This window comes from Pyrus communis, chromosome 5 (assembly GCF_041283825.1).
Source record: "Pyrus communis isolate YQ-2024b chromosome 5, ASM4128382v1, whole genome shotgun sequence".
Lineage (NCBI taxonomy): Eukaryota > Viridiplantae > Streptophyta > Magnoliopsida > Rosales > Rosaceae > Pyrus > Pyrus communis.
In genome coordinates, this window is record NC_142569.1 from 7967235 (window position 1) to 7987221 (window position 19987).

The 19987-nt window shown below is 40.9% G+C and overlaps 3 protein-coding genes across 17 annotated transcripts; 2 read left to right on the top strand and 1 right to left on the bottom strand.

The window, feature by feature from the left end:
- Positions 1 to 886: 886 nt before the first annotated feature.
- On the bottom strand, positions 887 to 8733 carry LOC137726419 (Acid phosphatase/vanadium-dependent haloperoxidase-related protein). The gene is made up of 5 exons (XM_068465346.2): positions 8477 to 8733; positions 8186 to 8320; positions 7831 to 7868; positions 7653 to 7719; positions 887 to 1401 (listed from the first exon to the last, which is right to left on the bottom strand). The coding sequence occupies exons 1-5, from the start codon at positions 8648 to 8650 to the stop codon at positions 994 to 996; spliced, it is 822 nt and encodes a 273-aa protein (XP_068321447.2). The 5' UTR covers positions 8651 to 8733; the 3' UTR covers positions 887 to 993.
- A 750-nt stretch (positions 8734 to 9483) lies between these two features.
- On the top strand, positions 9484 to 15406 carry LOC137726084 (Pentatricopeptide repeat (PPR) superfamily protein). Of its 15 annotated transcripts, XM_088694059.1 has the most exons (7): positions 9529 to 12300; positions 12774 to 12841; positions 13613 to 13852; positions 14287 to 14376; positions 14485 to 14815; positions 14986 to 15112; positions 15210 to 15406. In XM_088694059.1, the coding sequence occupies exon 1, from the start codon at positions 9835 to 9837 to the stop codon at positions 12190 to 12192; it is 2358 nt and encodes a 785-aa protein (XP_088550185.1). In that variant the 5' UTR covers positions 9529 to 9834; the 3' UTR covers positions 12193 to 12300; positions 12774 to 12841; positions 13613 to 13852; positions 14287 to 14376; positions 14485 to 14815; positions 14986 to 15112; positions 15210 to 15406. The 15 variants fall into 15 exon arrangements, with proteins under 15 accessions (XP_068321053.2, XP_088550186.1, XP_088550177.1 ...); XM_088694060.1 differs by lacking the exon at positions 13613 to 13852 and having other exon boundaries at positions 9520 to 12300; XM_088694058.1 differs by having other exon boundaries at positions 14287 to 14815.
- A 515-nt stretch (positions 15407 to 15921) lies between these two features.
- LOC137726536 (uncharacterized) lies at positions 15922 to 18803 on the top strand. The gene has a single exon (XM_088694047.1). It carries the CDS (start codon positions 16158 to 16160, stop codon positions 18675 to 18677), a length of 2520 nt encoding a protein of 839 aa, XP_088550173.1. The 5' UTR covers positions 15922 to 16157; the 3' UTR covers positions 18678 to 18803.
- Positions 18804 to 19987: the final 1184 nt, after the last annotated feature.

The window sequence follows — 19987 nt, forward strand, 5'->3', positions numbered from 1 at the left end:
AACACATCTCAGTCTCTGGGTTCTAGAGCCTGAAAACAAGGTTGATAGTCATTGTGAAGTTCAAATAAGATTCGGCTTTTCAATGTGTCAAAAATTGAGTAACATGCTAACACCTCATTTCGCAAGAAGACTAATGAGATGACCTCTTCCAATAAGAAGACCGAAGACTCCTCACTGACAAAGACTTGAATAGATAGTCAGTTGAACTCGAAGCAGTCCTATTACTCCAAACTGAAGTTGCTTATCGATCACCTAACTCTACAACTTTGATGTCTACAGTTGCCAACACAGTGTACTTAATCCAAACTGAAGGTATGTTTATGAAGTTAGAGAAGTTAGTGTTTTCTCAAAGCTTTGAGAGGGTGTCGCGTAGAGCGAGAATTTGGGCATGACATTTTGTATTTTGAGTTGAAGGTTCTTTGAATGTTGCAGAACTGTTTCTATTTATAAAGGTATAAAGGTGCATTTCGTGCTGATCATTCACTGTAGAGTCCACCTACTTCTTCGACGTCTCTTGATCCAATTTCTTATCAGATAATTGTGAACCATGCACAACCTTTGGTTGCTCTTACTAGAAATACGGCTCTAAACCCAGTCTTTTTTCTGCATTCGATTCATTCCCAATTTGATCAACATATGCCTTGATTCTTAGAATATTGCAAATCTGTTTTACTGTACTTTTACTACTGTTTTGCTTTTTAAAGATTCATTTGTATTTATAGTAAGAATTAGTTTCAAAAGTACAGTCATAAAAAACGCTCCCAGTTATTTTTAATTCCAAACACAAAGTAAAAATTTGCTCAATTAATACTTACCTCAGAAAAAAAAACCTCGATTAGTCTTTTTCCTTTTTCGTCTAAAAAAATAAAAATTTACTCGTATCAACTCAATTAATACTTCCTTTTTTTCTCAAAAGAGGAAAAAATATAAATTATTTAGCAAACAATGCTCTATGTAACAATACACAGTACAAAAATGTGAGAAACCGAGGCATCACATTATCTCATACACCGCCAATCCTACCAAGAAACCCAACAAAGCGCCGGCCGCGACTTCTACTTCAGTGTGGCCGATCGATTCTTTTAGCCGAGTTGAAGTATTGGCAGCTCTTTCTAAACCTTCCTCGGCATTACTTCCTAAGCCCGAAGAAACCTGCGTCTGAGTAGCTTGCATTGTTATCTCCTTGGACTGAGACGCTAAAGGGCCATTTGTTGCTTTTGGTGAGAAAATGTTTGCTTCCTCAGACAACAGAGACTCAACGCTTTCCGACTTCAACAATGGTTTTTTAGGTTGGGAGTTAATTCTACCTCCGTCCTGGGTGGGGACTGAGTTCACCGTTGTGTTCAGGGGCAGCGTTTTGTTCAGTACTTTTGCATGATTGCCAACTTCTCTTCTCACCCCCTGCAAAAGTAAGGATTTGCCTTTAGTTTTGATCATGATGTTGAAAAAATGCACATTGACCAACTCATGAAGCGGGAAGAGTTCAATGCAGAAAAAAAAAAATTACTGTCATTTGTGATTTTCCAATTCACCATAGACAAAGAAATGCAATATATTCACTAATCTCACAAAGAGAGGCATCCATCTATGTTTTTCCCCTTCATGTAACGACTAAGATGGAGATTAAACGGATCATGCAGTCTCTGTAAGTTGAATGTACAAATCTATACAAGCCAATCTCACACTGATATTTCCAAACTAGTTATTTGCATTACGTTACACCGCCTTGCAATCTGATTCATAAGTAAACTATCAGAATGCTTCTCAATGCAGCAGCGCGATAGTTTTACGCAATGTATCTGATGTAGAACTGCGGTAGTATTAGGGTGAACAAGGGTGTGACGGGACCGAGAAGAAGTAAAAGATCGAGGAGACGAATTAGGGGTCGAGGAGACGAAAGGAAAGGGGAGGAAATCAGGGAGTTCTAGTAAAGAGATTTTCATTCATCAAAAGTTAAAGTAAAAGATTACAATCTGCTCTATTTATAGAGACAAACTTTGAAAAATTAGGAAAGCAATTTAACTAATAAGAAATCCTTTAACAACGGAGAGTTCTTAACTAAAATAGGAAAACTAATAAAAGGAAAGCTAATCCAAGTAGAATTAGGAGATGCATTCTGCATCATTCTCCCCTACTGAAAAGAACTCGACACAGGCGAGTAAGCCAACATTAAGGACAACGACGACGTTTGTAAGTATGGATGATAGGAGGACGGGAAGCTGCCAAATCAAGATCCTGAAGAGCATCCTGATAATGGTGCAAAAGACTGGAATCCAACTCGCGAAATTCAGCTTCAGTAATCCAAGTATCCTCAGTAGCAGGCTTTCCCACCCAACGAACCAGATAACGGGTCGATCCTCCAGTAGACGAAGTCACAACTTCATGATCCAAAACGTCAGCAATCTGCTCTGTAGGGGCAGAAATAGTGGACGGAAGTCGTGGTGCCATAGGAGGAATGGAACTCTGAGCAACATCCATCGACAGAGGTGGAGAAAAGGTTCCCCGATAAGGAGATAAATCAGAGACATTAAAAATGGGACTGATCTGCATCGTGGCAGGTAACTCAATCAAATAAGCATTGGACCCAAGCTTCCTAAGGACACGATAAGGACCCATCGAACGAGCATGAAGCTTTTTAAAAGATTGCTTAGGAAAACGCTTAGGACAGATCCGCACCATAACAAAATCCCCGTGCTGAAACTCCTGGTGACGACGATGAGCATTGGCGGCCAGTTGATAACTGTCGGTGTGCATGGCTATTTGCCGACGGACGTCATCATGCAGTTGACTAAGATGTTTAGCAAACGACGTAGCAGAGTCGGAGGCGCGGGCAGCCATAGGAAGAGCAACTAAATCCACAGGTGATCGGGGAGAAAACCCGTGAACAACCTCAAAAGGACTTTTACCGGTGCTGCGATTAACTGAGTTGTTATAAGCAAACTCAGCCACAGGCAACAAGAGATCCCAATTACCAGGCTTATCCCCAACTAAACAGCGAAGTAAATTTCCAAGACTGCGATTAACCACCTCCGTTTGTCCATCCGTTTGGGGATGGAAAGCGGAGGAAAACTTCAAAGTAGTCCCGAAAAGCTTCCACAAGGTTTTCCAAAAATAACTAACAAATTTGACATCACGATCAGAAACAATAGTGACAGGGAGGCCATGCAAACGAACTACTTCCTTAAAAAATATTTTGGCCACATGAGAAGCATCGGTATTTTTGGCACAAGGTAGAAAATGCGCCATTTTAGAAAAGCGATCAACTACGACAAAGATAGAGTCATGGCTGCGACTAGTCTTAGGTAAACCAAGCACAAAATCCATACTAATATCCTTCCAAGGAGCATGAGGGATTGGTAGAGGAGTATACAGACCTGTGTTACGTTTGCGAGCTTTAGCTAGCTGGCATGTGCGGCATTGGGAGAGGAGCCGAGCAACATCACGTTTTAACGACGGCCAATAGAAACGATCTTCCATCAAGGCAATGGTTTTATCTTTACCAAAATGGCCAGCCAAACCACCACCATGTAGTTCCCAAATAAGGAATTCACGAAGAGAAGTACGAGGAATGCATAATTGGGTTTTCCGAAACAAGAACCCATCCCTTGTAATAAAGTCCACATACTCACGACGGTTACCGTTGGAAACTTCATGGAAAATAATTCCAAAATCTGGACACGACGAATACTCGGTCTTAATACGATCAAACCCAGTGACCTCAACTGTCATTGTGTGCAAAATAGTAGCCACGCGACTAAGGGCATCAGCTGCCTTATTGTCAATGCCGGGACGGTGTCGTAAAACAAACGTAAAGATCTGTAGATATTCGGACCACTTGACATGTCGACTGCTGATGGTGCGTTGAGAGTGGAGATATTTCAAAGCTTGATGATCGGAATATAGCACAAATTCGTTTGGCAATAGGTAATATTGCCAATACCGAAGGGCCTGTACCACAGCATAAAACTCCTTGTCATAAGTAGAATAACGTTGCTTTGCTGCATTAAGTTTCTCACTAAAGTAGGCTACTGGATGTCCTTCTTGGCTAAGCACGCCACCAATTCCGACTCCGGAAGCGTCGCATGCCACTTCAAAGACTTTAGTCAAATCAGGATGTCGAAGAACAGGTGCTTGACTCATCTTTTGCTTCAAAATTGTAAAGGTCGTGGCAGCTGCAGGGGTCCAAAGAAACGCTCCTTGTTTCATGCAATTAGTTATTGGTGCCATAATAGTACTGAACCCGGGAATAAAGCGGCGATAAAAAGAGGCGAGACCATGAAAGCTGCGTGCCTCTGTTAATGTCGTAGGTGTTGGCCAACGAGTAATAGCCTCCACTTTAGTGGGATCGGTGCTAACCCCAGCTGCAGAAATATTGAACCCCAAAAATAGAACTTGCGGTTGAAGAAACGAACATTTGGGTAAGTTAGCATACAGTTTTTCCGCTCGTAATGTAAAGAATAGCGAGTGAAGATGTGTGAGATGTTCTTCTCGAGAGTGGCTGTATACAAGGATGTCATCAAAATAAACCACCAGAAATTTGCCAATATAGGGCCGTAACACATGAGTCATCACCCTCATAAACGTGCTAGGTGCATTGGACATGCCAAAGGGCATAACAAGCCACTCATATAAACCATCAGGGGTTTTAAACGCGGTTTTCCACTCATCTCCTTCACGAATTCGGATTTGATGGTAACCACTGCGAAGATCTATCTTAGAAAACCATTGGGAACCAGCCAAATCATCCAACATATCCTCAAGTCGCGGTATTGGGAAACGATACTTAACTGTAATTTTATTTATGGCGCGACTATCCACACACATTCGCCAGGAGCCATCTTTTTTTGGTGTAAGGAGAACTGGAACAGCACAAGGACTTAAACTATGACGAATAAAACCCTTAGCCAGCAACCCCTGGATTTGTCGATTTAATTCCGCTCGCTCAGGTGGGTTCATACGATAATGGGGAAGGTTAGGAAGTTGTGAACCAGGAACAAGGTCGATGGCATGCTGAATCTCTCGTGCTGGGGGTAGTTCATCTGGTAAGTCCTCAGGTATAACATCAGAGAATTCCGTGAGTAGCTGCCGTAGGGGTTCGGCAACTGGAGTGGGGGTACATTTAGAGACCGGTTTAAGCAAGAGAGCAAAGACCACACCCGTGTCTTGTAGTTCATGTGTAAAATCTACAGGTGATAAGATACTTAAACGATGCTCCGAAGCCTTCCCGTTTAAGGGCAGTGTCGGTTGAACCTCCTTAATTGGTTTGATGGCTGGGTTGGAAGGCTTGAGTGTTATGTTTTTCCCTTCATGTTGGAAAGTATAGGTGTTCTCTCGGCCGCAACTTTTGACGTTACGATCATAAAGCCAAGGCCGGCCTAGTAGCACATGTGCAACACTCATAGGTAGGATATCACAATAAAGTTTCTCGTGACAGGGACCCAATTGAAGAGGAACAAGACATCTTTCAGTAACAGGTAACCTAGTTTTATCTACCCAGCCAACTTGAAAAGGATGGGGATGTGGTTCGGCCTGAAGGTGAAGACGATCGACGGCAGCTTTAGAAATAACATTCAGCGTACTTCCCCCATCAATAACTAGCTGGCATCGAGTGGTACCGCAAGGGACATAAGTCTGGAAGATACTTGTGCGTTTCCATGAATCAGGAGGTAGAGGTGTAGATGCTGAATAAATACAACGCATAACACTCAGTTGTTGCAATGCTTCTTCCTCACAACAATTATCAAGGTCGGGATCATAACTAGGTTCAAGGGGCTCCACATATTCGTCCACACGAGGGTCCTCAGTGTTGGAGCCAATATTTAAAGTTCGGTGGGGGCAACGGGAGGCGATGTGGCCCTTAGCATGGCAACGATAGCATTCAAGGTGAGTAGCCGTGGATAGGGCTGGTCCCTTCTCTGTGGCAGGTACCGTGGGAGCAGGTGGACCAGTGATGCCATATTTGGAGCTTGGATTACTGCGGTTTGGAGCAGAAGTGGAAGGATACCCGGGAGTCCCGGTGTACCTACGTTGTGGCCGCAAAAAGGTTTCAGCTTCCAATGCATGGCAATATGCATCTTCCAAAGTATACGGACGGAACCGACGGACTTCACGCTTGATATCGTCACGAAGACCATGAATAAAACGAGACATGGTGATGTCGGGTTCTTCACGAAGCCCCGCACGTATTTTGTGTTCAATAAAACGAGCGTGGAATTCTGTAACGGTATAACTTCCTTGTGAAAGGGTCCATAATTGATCATACAATTGATGGCGATAAAATGTAGGAAGATATTGTTCGCGAAGCTTCAATTTCATCTCGTCCCAAAGAGTCACAGGCTGTTGTCCCAGTTGGTATAGTTGCTCCTCCACGGAATTCCAATATTGTCTAGCGGCTCCCTGTAATGTCATCTTTCCAATGCGTAGTTTATAAGCATCCGTCAAATCATACCAAGCAAAATAATCTTCCAGGGCTTGGATCCAATCAAGAAACATCGTAGGATCCCCACGACCATCAAAAGTAGGAGCGATAGGTTTGATGTGGCGGATGATCTCGTTGTCAAACTGGCGAGGGGGAGGAGGGTACTGATCATGTGGAGCGGGTGGGAGGTTTAGAGCCTGAGGAGTCACTAGAGGAGGACCTATTGTGTGTTGAGTATAATGGAGTGGCGGCAAAGACCCAGTGGAGCTAAGCGGCCTTCCGTAGGACACTGCCTTTAATTTAGGATCCACCGGTGGAGTGGGCAAAAGGCCACTTGTTGGTGGTGGCGTAGACGAGCTTGGGATCACTGTGGAGGAAGACGAAGTTGCAGCGTTTTCAACCCGAAAGTGGTTGATAAGTAACTGAACGGAGTTTTGAAGTTTAGTGATGGCAAGGTCCGTCGTTGAACGATGGGCGTGAGCCTGTACCAACTCTTCTTTGAGGTCAGTGCTGAGTTTAGCGAGTTGGGTTTCTATGCCCGCGATATCGTTCGTGACTTTGTTTTGGAACGTATGACATTGTTCTGCAAGGTTGGCCACGGTTTGGGGTGCCATGGCAGGGATCAAACGCCAACGAAAGGAATTGTAGGCTCTGATTACCAAATTGATGTAGAACTGCGGTAGTATTAGGGTGAACAAGGGTGTGACGGGACCGAGAAGAAGTAAAAGATCGAGGAGACGAATTAGGGGTCGAGGAGACGAAAGGAAAGGGGAGGAAATCAGGGAGTTCTAGTAAAGAGATTTTCATTCATCAAAAGTTAAAGTAAAAGATTACAATCTGCTCTATTTATAGAGACAAACTTTGAAAAATTAGGAAAGCAATTTAACTAATAAGAAATCCTTTAACAACGGAGAGTTCTTAACTAAAATAGGAAAACTAATAAAAGGAAAGCTAATCCAAGTAGAATTAGGAGATGCATTCTGCATCAGTATCAACCAGAAAAATCAGACTAGTCATCAAGGTCAACCAGTAACCCGTTGCACCTCATTCTTCTTTAATAAGACCTTACAAAGCAAAAGTTAATGGGGGCTTTAAACCACAAATCATGACAGGCGAACGATCCCAATTTAAATTTTCGTTATTCAAAGTATACCAACTTTCAAAATTAATAGGATTAAGGAACAATGAGAGAAGAAAGGGATCAGTGGTATAAAACTGTAAAGAACTTTTATACCTGAGCATCATACATCACAATGCCTGCATAAACAACGGTAAGGCCAAATATTGAATCCGAAAGGCCCCTGGAACGAAACAATACAGTTATGAGTAAGATACCCGACAAAGATGTTTATATCCAGAAATGTTTGTTTATACACATCAAATTGAGGAGAAAGTATACGAGCCGTGCATACTTTTCAAGGCCAAGGGTTGTAGCAGTAGCCACCATTGCCTATCCAAAAATGGAAACAAAAATCGAGTTCATCAGCGTCAGCTAATCAGTATCCAAAACTCAACTGAGTAAAATGAATCAAGCGCCTGTTTGAAAGTGCTTTTTGTGCCAATAGCGCTTCTAACAACGTTTGACAGTTAAAAATTCAAATCACTTGAATTCTTAGTAAACATTTATGTGTTCTTCCAGCAAAAGCTGCTCATGCGCGGAAGTGCTTTCTAGATAAGCATTTCGAAACCGACCCTAACTTAATTATATCGTTTACTGATTGAACATTGAGCAAAACAGTAGTAAAAGTACAGTAAAAGGGGGCTTACAGAGGAATGGGAAGAAGGGAATCCCCCAGCCTGAACGACCGCCTTGAAATCAAACTCTTTCCCATACAAAATCACAGAAGTCACCGGCTTCGTGAGCTGCCCAACTGCCATTGAAATTCCAGCCGCAATCAAAACCTTCCCAATCCAAAACAAACACAAAGCCCAAAACTTTATCTCAGTAACTAACTCCACCACCAAAAAAATCCCAAAAAAAATGCAGAAATTCAGTAATTCCAAGCAGAAGATGGTAAAAAGCAAGAAAATTTAGAGGTACCCGGAATCGAATTCCACCTTGTTATGCGCGAGCTGATCGATTCCGTCCAGCAACTGAGCTCTGAGGCAAAAGGGTGCTGCTGAACGGCGTCGTTTATAAATGGCTTTGTGCTGGGTTTCCGAGTGGGAAAAAGCCAGAGAATTGTGAAGCGCTGTGGAGCTCGAAACGCTCCAAGGCTGCAGCAGCAACATTTTCTCCGACTTTCTCGGCGTCTCTCGACCTCGCCGTCTCCCTGTCCACGTGAATAACTTAACCAAAAAAATGGAAAACCTCGAACGACGTCGTTGATGTCTTGCATCCTTTGTATATATTATTTTTGCAAATTTTTACGAAACACTTAATTTTAACAAAAAAAAATCATATTTTTACGTTTCTCTGGTACTATTTATTATACTTTTATTTGTCATTTTCTATTAAAACTAAAAGTTTTTTAGATTTTTCGTTAATTTTCTTTTTATTTTTTTTTATGAAAAGCAATTCATTGAAGAAAAAAAATCTACAAATACAACTGTATTTAGAACTGTCAAATAAAAGGGGTACAAAGTAGTATTAAGTAACTTTTTCATCCCTACTTACTAAGTCTTTGTACGTATTAAGTAATTTTTTCCATCTTTGCTTGCGAAGTTTTTTTTTTTTTTGTTTTTGAACAATACATACTAAGTTTTTCTACATGTATTTTTATCCTACTTTATATTCTATTTATATTGTCTTCGGCAACCATGAATATTTGTAATGTTCATCTAAATTTTTCACTATTAAATGGAATAAATTAAAAAAAAATCAATAACAAAAAAATAATTAAAATATGTAAAATGTAAATAAATGTGTGAATAGAAATATATGTATTTTATCTCAAATAAATGAATATTGACCTGAAAAAAAATAAATCTTTTATTTTTCTCAAATAAAACCCTAAATACTCTTTTTTTTTTCTTTTCCTGGAAGTAAAACCCTAAATCCTTGTTATTTTATTTTTTTATTTATTTTTTATTTTTTTAATTCTTCTGAATTTTCCCTATGGTCTAAATGATTAAATCCTTAAAACCCTAACAAATCTCCTGATACAGCAAAATACTCCCAATTGGTGCAACAGATTTCAAAAACCCATCTCTTCTAATCCTCTAATCCCACTCAGCCTCCAACCCCGTCTCCTCCATTTCGGAAAGCTCCATGCATAAGCTGCAATTAGCTCCCTTGCAGAATCAAAAAGTTGAACTGAAACTCCTCCCTGATTGGTTTTCAAAGTTCAAATTTTCTCATCGATCCGAAACGGATTGAGGATTTTACAGCGAATAATCCCGAGTAGATTGCAAAGCGCAAAACCCAGAAACGAAAAGCTTGAGAATTTACTTGCAGAGATTAAAACAATGAGAGAATGAATCTCTTACCTCCTATACTTCGACCCATCTGCTACTTCACTCTCAAACCCCCGTGGCGGCGCCATTTCAGCACCTGCTCGGAGGCCTCCGTCACTGCCAATGAGCTCCTCACTATCCTCGAAACAGTCAACGGTATGGAGGACGCCCTGGAGCCCTTGGCCCCCAAGCTCTCCAGTGACGTAGTGAGATCAGTGATTCGAGAACGGGTGAACCCACAACTGGCTTTTCGTTTCTTCATCTGGGCAACCAATAGAATGAAGCTTTGCAGCCGAATGTCTCAGAATTCGGTGATTGACATGCTTGTCAGGGACGATGCCTTTGAACTCTATTGGAGAACGCTGGAGCAGATAAGTGAATACGGGTTTCCGATTGGTTCTGATGCCTTTGCTGTGCTGATCAATGGCTATGACAAACTGGACAGGGTTGAAAAGGCTGTGGAGACGTTCGCCCGGATGAAAGATTTCAATTGTAAGCCTAATGTCTCTACTTACAATTCGATACTGCATGTTTTGGTGCGAAAAGAAGTGTTTTTGTTAGCTTTAGCTGTATATAACCAGATGTTGAAGTCGAATAATAGGCCTACTAGAAATACATATGGAATTTTGATTGATGGGTTTTGCAAGACAATGCAAACCCAGGACGCGCTCCAAATGTTTGACGAAATGACCCAGAGAGGCATGGCACCCAATACCGTAACTTATACTATTGTTGTTTCTGGCTTGTGCCAGGCAAAGAGGACCGATGAGGCGCATAGGTTGGTTAATATGATGAATGGAAGTGGGTGCTCTCCAGATTTGATTACTTACCATGCTTTACTTGATGGTTATTGTAAGACAGGTAGAATTGGTGATGCTTATGCGCTCCTCAGGTCATTTGAGAGGGATGGTTATGTTCTTGGACTCAATGGATATACTTGTTTGATTCAAGGTTTATTTAAAGCTAGGAGATTTGATGAAGCACATGGGTGGTATAGAAAAATGATCAAGGAGGGCATTGAGCCTGATAACGTCTTGTGCACTATAATAATTCAGGGATTATCAGATGCTGGCAGAGTTCACGATGGTTTGAGTTTCTTGAGTGAGATGAGCGAGAAAGGTTTGGTTCCAGATGCCTACTGTTATAATGCTGTCATTAAAGGGTTCTGTGATTTGGGTCTTTTGGATGAAGCTCGGTCTCTTCATCTTGAGGTCTCAAAGCAAGATTGCTTCCCTAATGCCTGCACATACACCATTCTCATTTGTGGTATGTGCAAGAACGGGCTGGTAGGGGAGGCTCAACAAATATTCAATGAGATGGAGAAGCTTGGATGTGTTCCTACTGTTGCAACCTTCAATGCTCTTATTGATGGACTTTGTAAGGCTTCTCTGCTTGACGAAGCTCACTTACTATTCTACAAGATGGAGATAGGACGAAACCCTTCATTATTTCTTCGTCTTTCTCAAGGAGTTGATCGGGTTACCGACAGTACCAGTCTTCAAACAAAAGTTGAGCAATTGTGTGAGTCAGGATTGATTCTTCAGGCTTACAAACTTCTAATGAAGCTAGCTAATAGTGGGGTTACGCCTGACATCATCACTTACAACATTCTAATCAATGGGTTTTGCAAGGATGGTAACATAAATGGTGCTTTTAAGCTCTTCAAGGATATGCAACTGAAAGGGCTCTCCCCAGATTCTGTTACATATGGAACACTTATAGATGGACTTCAAAGGGTTGACAGAGAAGAGGATGCCTTTGTGGTCTTTGACCAAATGGTGAAGAATGGGTGCACGCCTAGCTCTGCAGTTTACAAAGCACTGATGACTTGGTCTTGCAGAAAACAGAAGGTTTCTTTGGCTTTTAGTCTTTGGTTGAAGTATCTGAGAAACCTTCCTAGCAGAGAAGAGGAAGAAATCAAAGCAATAGAGGAGAACTTTAAGGAAGGAAAAATTGAGAAGGCAATCAGAGGCTTGCTTGAAATGGATATAAAGTTCAAAGAGTTTAATTTAGCACCATGCACCATTTTGCTTATTGGTATGTGTCAGGTGAGAAGAGTACATGAAGCTTTGAGAATATTTTCTGTTCTTGATGAGTACAAAGTCACTGTCACTCCACCAAGTTGTGTGCACTTGATCAGTGGTCTCTGCAAAGAAGGGAATTTGGACCTGGCAATAGGTGTTTTCATTTATACCCTGGAGAAGGGTTTTATGTTAATGCCAGAAATATGCAACACGCTGCTCAAATGTCTTCTTCGTTCCCAAGACAAAAAGGATCATGCCCTTGACCTCGTTAGCAGGATGAGATCTTTAGGATATGATCTCGATTCTTATCTTCAGCAAACTACAAAGTTTCTTCTACAATGTCACGGGAACTAAAGAGAAATGGAAACTGCCTCTTGGATAATTTTTGCTCATGTCTGGCACTGAGGAGCTACTTTGGTCCTGAGCCTGCAATTGCTTGTGGGTTTGATTTTTACTGACAAGGTAACATCTCTTTTCTCCTTTTCACTCAATTTTAATTTGTCTGTCCGGTCTTTGTTTTACATGTTGTGGTGTTGTTTCTTTATTATGATAATGATTAGCATTGGTTTTGCAAGCTCGCAAGCTCGCAATGTAGTATTTGTTCTATATGTATAAGAACTTCTAGCCTTGACAGTTTTCTTCTTGTCATGAAATTCTAGCATTTATGTTTCTACATTCTGCTAGAAGAGCTGAATTTTTAACTACATTGGACTACTTATCCTTGTTTTTGTATTTGTTACTGGGTATGTGTGAATTATTGTTGCTTATAAGGAAAACATTGGAACTGTGGCCTTTTAATTTTTGGTTTCAATTAGCTTGTGGATTTGTTTCATTGTGGTTCTTATCTTCAAAGAAAAGGATAAACTACAAAATACAAATATGTAACCAGCAATTATCATGTTATTGATATTTCTTCCTTTCCCTTATGTCTGCAGATGTACCACATGTATCTTTTCAAGCTTCTGGAGTTGTTCAATTGTAGCTCCCGTCTGTGGAGAAAAGGGTAAACTACAAATATAAAAACAAATAAACAAGCAGCATTTTTCGTGTTATTGATATATTCCTTTCGCTTATGTCTACATATGTAACACCTGATGTATCGTTTCAAGTGCTATATTGAATTTATTGATCATTATTTGATGTGGCAAATAGATAATTACTTGAGAGACCGGCACATTTGTTTAATGCGTATACTTTTTTAATACTTAAGCTTTCACCAAGCGCCCTATTCATGAATAAAGGCTTTTTTTTTTATTTTTTATCTTTCTTCATGCTGTTTCAGTCTATTTAATTAACCTAAGCATACTTGTATGTATGTGTGTACTGTGTAGTTATGTGTTTGCAGATATGCCTGTGTTATGTGAGGACCATGTGTTCCACTTGTTTAACCTGAGTTGTCACAATCCTGTGGACTTGGTGTGAAAGGTAGCAGGCTGAGAAGGCCTGTGCTAGGTTATATAATAGATGGGTCTGTGATATGTTTCTCTATCTTGGTCGAGCCTTAATTTTTCTACCCTTGCACAACTGCACAAAGATTTCTGTTTAATTAATATATATTGCGCTGTTTTATTTTTATTCTTTTTGCAACATGGTGAGCATGATATTGTGTTGATCCCATCTATATGTTTACATAGGCATACTTGTTCTGCTTAACAAGGAAGTCAACAGAAATTTGATCGTTTTGGTTTTCCTTTCTTTCTTTCTGCTTAGACATAGTTTCTCTTTTGCATTTTTCAAGTTTCTTCCCTGATATGATTGGTGATTTTTGTTTCAGCAGTCCAAAAAAGCCAAGGAAACATTTCACCTGATCATTCTATGATTTCTCAGGAACTTGTGTTATTTTTTGTTTTCCGGATAAACCAAGGAGCAAGTTTATTTGCTGATAGTCATGCCATCAACGAGAGCATTGCCGGGTTTTCAGTTTCTCATTTTTAGACTAGAATTATGCCTGGTAACTTGACTTGTTCTCAGTGGTTCTCTAAGATTGACTTGCCAAGTGACTTGATATATCTTGGTACGTAGTACGGAGTTTATTTAGTTCAAGTTTGACTTTTCTGGAACCTATGAATTTCGAGCAATTACATCCCTCTTATTCTGGGCTTATGGAAGCATAATTTTTTTGCAAACCATTGCTTTCTATATTGCATTGATTGTCAGCTTATGGATATGCACTGCATCTGGTATGGAATTTCTCATTTTTCAGTTATGTTCTCGGGTTGGACAGAATGCATTGCCTTGCTACCCTAATTGTCCTAAGTGGTGCAGCAGCAGTATGTTTAGTGTGTTAAAGAGACTTGTTAAAGCATCTTTGAGTTTCTGTAACCATCGTGGGTGCAATTTAATTGTAATTAAGTGGACGTATTGATGTGTAAAATTAAATATTCTATTCTCATTTATTTCCATGGACAGTTTTCTACTAATTGTCTTTATATCTATTGCTTATCTCAGGTTTGCTCCTCGCTGGCATGCTTCTCTTTCGAGTCTCTCTTTTCACACCCAAGTTTCTACTTGGGGTTCTTTTATTGCCCAGGTTGGAAGGTTGATTATAAGCTGCAACTTACAAGAGTTCAAATCGAGTTTTCCTTTGTTATGCCTTGAAAAGCATCTTTTCTCCTAAAGAATTTTGCCCACTACCAATTTTGACAGGATCACACAGGAGCAGCCGTTGCTATATTGGATAAATGAATGGTGAAGAACAACAGAGCAGCAGTCACTTAAGTCTTATTTCAACGGCAGTGTCATGCTAAGGAAGATGTCTTCACCCAGGAGAGTTTCCGGATAAGGATTGATTTTTTGCCACTGGGAAAATGTTGGCAAACGAGAGCTATTCCAGCAATTCTAGCAAGTTATCATGGATATGCAGGACACCAAGAAACTTGGCAGGAAGTCTGTTAGCACTTAGCAGTGAACTTTTGTAGTTAGGATGGTGTTAGTTTTGGCAGAAGAAGCCTAGCTGCAAACCAAGCTACAAGGGCGAGTAAGTTTTGCACTTTTTTTCGACATGCTTTGTGTGGTCAAGACGCGAGAATCATTTGTTTCGGTATCTTGGTAGAAGGTTCTGTTATTATCGTCTGATTAGAGGTTGAGCAGTGGATTAATGATTTGTTGAAGGTTAATCTTAACTTTGATCTTCTATTTCTGTTGTAGGTTCCATGTTTTCTTAACAATCCTTGTAAGATTCGGTTTCATAATTCGTGAAGGCTGAAGCTCATCAAGTAAAGAAAACAGAGGAATACTGAAGCATGCTCAGGACAATTGCTTGCTGAATCGGCATGTATGTGATAAATGTATACCTAGGACAAACTATCTTATGAACTACTGAGCAAATGCATCGTCAGAGCAAGATTATAGTTTTCTCAATTGAATTGTAGGTAGGTCGAAGAGAGCAACTTACATGTCACATGTCACACGGCTTTTGCCTATCTCTCCTTGTTACATGCCCACCACGTGGAGAAATTTAGCAACTTTGTACTACTTTTTGTATGCACATTGAATTATTGAATTGAATCTCATGACCCAAAACAAGCTGAGGGAATGAGTCCTGAAAGCTGACGCACCTTTTGTACTACTTTTTGTCTGTGCCCTTTGCTACTCGACTCTTGAGGGTGCGGTTTCCTTACATGGAGACATTTTGTGGTCCGGAACCCGGTGTTTCCTAGTGATGAAGAGACAAACAACACCCCATAGCCTGCCCCCTCTCACATGTCCCTGTGCCGGGTTCTGCACACAAAACTCTCCACATGAGAGCTTAAGGAGTGCTTGATTTGAGTTCAATAGGTGATTATGAATATTTTAACCGTGACGTTTTTTGTTGATCTTTTACCTAGTACATCATTGTTGTAGCGTCTTGTGCTAATCATAAAATTACATATAATTTTTTTTTACATTATATGTTTAACACGAGATGCCATAATAATTATATATCCACGTCATAGGAATTGATCTCAGAAACAAGGTTCCACAAAACCAAATTTCTAAAAATCCGAATTGGAAAAAGCATGTTAACGGGCCCCTTTGAACCGACCCGGATTATGTGGGCGGGGTTTAACCGAAAGCAGAACTGGAAGTTGGTAACTTGGTCCGTTGGCGTAGGGTTTTAGGTTTTAGTAATCGTCCAAACCTCCGAGTCAGTGACTCAGTCTCCATTTTTTTATTGGTGAATCGGTGACTCAGCCTCCATGAGGAAAAACAAAACTTGGAGAAGCTTCAATGGTGAATCCCAAGTAAGTTCTCTCTCTCTCTCTCTCTTCCCCTTTTGGTTCTTCTGCAATTGGAAATCTATGAAGGCGTCGTTGCTGCAATGAGTCTGAAAATCCTCCATGTATATGTTGCTTTCGTCCATTAGACTGGGTTTTCCCAGAAAACGCATTCACCCCACCCAAAACAATCACAACCGTTTGATCTTCGCCCATGGCGGCAGTGGCGGCGGTGCTTTCAAGTGGGCATCTTCCCAGGCGGCACTTGCCCTCTGGAAGTCCAGTTCCTCCCACTCTGATGAATCATCTGATGATAATTCTGTCACTGTTTGTACCACAAACGTCGCCACCAATGCCGCCAATAGAACCCATTTCTTCTCCGAATTAGATACTTCTGGGGTTGTTAGCAAGCTCAACTTTCTAAGAAACGAACCCAGTTTGGCGATTTCGTTCTTTCACCGGGTGAAAGGAGATGGCTTTCGACACAATGTCTACACGTATTCCGCGCTTATTAGAATATTGTGCTGTTGGGGTCTGGATAGGAAGTTGGATTCTCTCTTTGTGAACCTTATTAATTGCTGTGAAGACCTTGAATTCGAGATTTCGGATTTGATGGAAGCGATTGAGGAGGGAATTGAGGTTTCCCCATCAATGATCCGAGCTTATGATGCATTGCTCAAGTCTTTTTTCAGTTTGAACATGTTCGATGAGGCTATTGATGTTTTATTCCAGACAAAAAGGCGTGGGTTTGTGCCCCATATCTTTACGAGTAATTTTCTAATGAACCGCTTGGTTGAGCATGGTAAAGTGGATATGGCTGTGGCTGTATACAAGCAGTTGAAGCGGATTGGTATGAACCCTAATGATTACACTTACGCAATTGTCATCAAGGGACTCTGCAAGAAAGGAAGCTTGGAAGAGGCCGTGGAAGTATTTCAGGAGATGCAGGAAGCCAGGGTAACCCCTAGCGCCTTTGCTTACACAGCATATATTGAAGGGCTTTGCACCAATCACAGGCCGGATTTAGGGTACCAAGTGCTCCAAGCATGCCATGGGGAAAATGTCCTTATCGATGTGTATGCTTATAACGCTGTCATTCGTGAGTTCTGCAACGAGATGCAGTTTGATGAAGCTGAAAGCATCTTTCTTGACATGGAAAAGCGAGGGCTGGTCCCCGATTTATATACCTACAGTGCGATGATCTGTGGCTACTGCAAGAGTTCCAAGTTGTTAAAAGCTTTGGCTCTTCATAATGACATGGAGTCAAAGGGTATAAAAACAAATTGTGTGATTGTTAGTTTGATTCTTCAATGCATGTGTAACATGGGCATGCCTTCTGAAGCGGTGGATCAGTTTAGAGAATATAAGAGCTTGGGAATCTATCTTGATGAGGTTTCCTACAATATCGCGGTAGATGCCTTTTGCAAGCTGGGGAAAATGGAACAAGCCTTAGAATTGCTTGAAGAGATGAAGATTAAGCATATGGTTTTAGATATTATGCATTACACGACATTGATCAAGGGCTACTTTCTCCAAGGGAATGTTGTTGAGGCCGTAAGTTTTTTGAAGGAAATGAAGGAAAAGGGTCTGAAGCCAGACATCACTACGTACAATGTACTTGCTGCTGGGTTTTGTAGAAATGGCCTCGGAGCCGAGGCGCTTGACCTTTTGGATTATATGGGGGCACATGGTTTTAAACCAGACTCTGTTACACACAACATGATAATTGAAAATTTATGTGTAGGAGGAAAAGTCAAGGAAGCTGAAGCGTTTCTTTACAGTTTGGAATATAAGAATGCGGCTACCTATTCTGCCATGGTCAGCGGGTACTGTGAAGCCAACCATACAAAAGAGGCCTATGAACTTCTTATTAGGTTAGCAAAGCAAGGAACTTTAGTTAAACAAGGCGCTTGCTTTAAAGTACTCAGTAAACTTTGTATAGAAGGTGATAATGACAGAGCTATTTTGTTGCTTGAGGCAATGTTGGCGTTAAATGTGGATCCTAAAAGAATTATGTACAACAAAGTCATAGCTTCTCTCTGCCAGGCTGGAGAGGTGAAAAAGGCCCGTTGGGTTTTTAATTCTTTGGTTGAGAGAGGGTTACCTCCTGATGTCATTACCTACACAATGATGATGAATAGCTACTGCAAGGTGAATTGTTTGCAAGAAGCCCATGATCTCTTCCATGATATGAAAAAGAGAGGGATTCAACCTGATATCATCACTTACACAGTTTTGCTCGATAGTTTTCCCAAAAGAAATGTAAGAAGGGTTAATTCCTCTCGAGATGCAAGTAGAGATAAGGAAGAAACTTTTGATGCGTGTACTGTTTGGACTGAGATGAAGGAAATGGAAATAAGACCCGATGTAATTTGTTATACTGTTTTGATAGACAGGCAGTGTAAAACAGACAACTTTCAGGATGCTATTGCACTTTTTGATGAAATGATGAACAGAGGATTAGAGCCTGATACAGTGACATACACGGCTCTTCTGGCTGGCTGTTGTAGGAGGGGAGATGTGGATAGGGGTGTAACACTCGCTAATGAGATGTCCTCTAAGGGAATGCTGCCAAATGCCCGTATACTCTCAATTCTACAACGTGGAATCCTAAAAGCCACGAAAGTGCAGTATCAGAAGTAAGAACTTTCTTCGATCATCTGTCCTGGATAGACCCATGATCTGTGAATCAATGAAGTAAGAACTTTCTTCGATCATCTGTCCTGGATAGACCCATGATCTGTGAATCAATGAAGCCCCAACGGCATAGCATGGTAAGTTTTCTATCAAATAATGTGGATAATTTGTATTGATTTGCATAATGCACAGCTTTTTGTTGTTCTGTTTTGATGGATGGCAATTATTCTGCAGCTGGAGTGGTGTCCTGAAAAAAAGGATACGGCTCGCCCAAAATGACTTGGCGGTCATGGCAACAGGGATGTGTATACATGCCCTCCCCAGATCCCACAGCGGCAACCAAGAAGAAAACTTTGTTTGTAGGTGACCTGGTAGTCAATTATGCCTAGGTAACACTATAGCTTTGCATATGATTAATTTACAGCATATAAGATACTCGTACTTAACCGTCATATTTGTTTCTATTATTCGTGTCACCCCTCTAACTTTTGATATTGCATACTGAACAGCTTTGTTGTTTCATTATGATGGGTGATATGCAGTGCTCAAAGTGATTTACGTCGTGGAAATAGGGATATGCATACATCTAGCCATCCCAGGCCCCATTGGTAGGAGCCCTGTGCACTCGAAGTCAGCTAGAGGAGAAGAAAGCTTTGCTGGTCAGTCAGCTGGAGGTCAACCGCATGTATAGGTATAATACATATTTGCGTATGATCAAACTACATCGTTTGAGAGTTGCAAAGTAGTCGTATATACATTTCTAGTTTCATACATGAATATTGCATATATTTGTTTCTATAATGTCTTCGCTAACAACACGAGAATCGCGTGTCTTCTGCTTTCATCTAATCCATCAAAGGCACTTGATTGCATGACTAGAATTCTGCTTTTCCCCTTTTTCATTTTAAATATTTTGAAGGGGAACGCGAGAGTTGAACACTAGCCATGAGTTTGGCAGCAAGTCCTCTACCGCCAGAACCATTTTAACAAAGTTCAGTAAACCTCTTTCTGGGCTAGAAGTTATTTCCGTGCTGTTCCCTCAGCGTATACTCGTTATATAATGAATCAGATATTTTCTTTGATCCTTACCGGGATTTGCCTTTTATATTCCGTCCATTGCAGTGCCTCACTCACCGTTTCCAGTCTGTATATATACTTTTGTAAATGTCAAGAAAGAATAGTCGAAAAAATCTGAGCTTTGGGGTGTACTTGTTTGCAGGTCAGTTTCTGCATAAGCTATACGCAGCAAGTCATGGGATAAATGAAGTGCCGAAACAGTGGAGAGAGTTGCTACCGTGTCTATGAAAAACCATGAC

Excerpts from the sequence above, each read along its gene's own strand:
- LOC137726419 (XM_068465346.2), bottom strand. The coding sequence starts at position 8,650 with ATGTTGCTGCTGCAGCCTTGGAGCGTTTCGAGCTCCACAGCGCTTCAC. Across the intron at positions 8,321-8,476 it reads ATCAGCTCGCGCATAACAAG|GTTTTGATTGCGGCTGGAAT; the intron begins GTGGAATTCGAT and ends TGGATTGGGAAG. Across the intron at positions 7,720-7,830 it reads ACAACCCTTGGCCTTGAAAA|GGGCCTTTCGGATTCAATAT; the intron begins GTATGCACGGCT and ends GTTTCGTTCCAG.
- LOC137726084 (XM_068464952.2), top strand. The coding sequence starts at position 9,835 with ATGAATCTCTTACCTCCTATACTTCGACCCATCTGCTACTTCACTCTC.
- LOC137726536 (XM_088694047.1), top strand. The coding sequence starts at position 16,158 with ATGTATATGTTGCTTTCGTCCATTAGACTGGGTTTTCCCAGAAAACGC.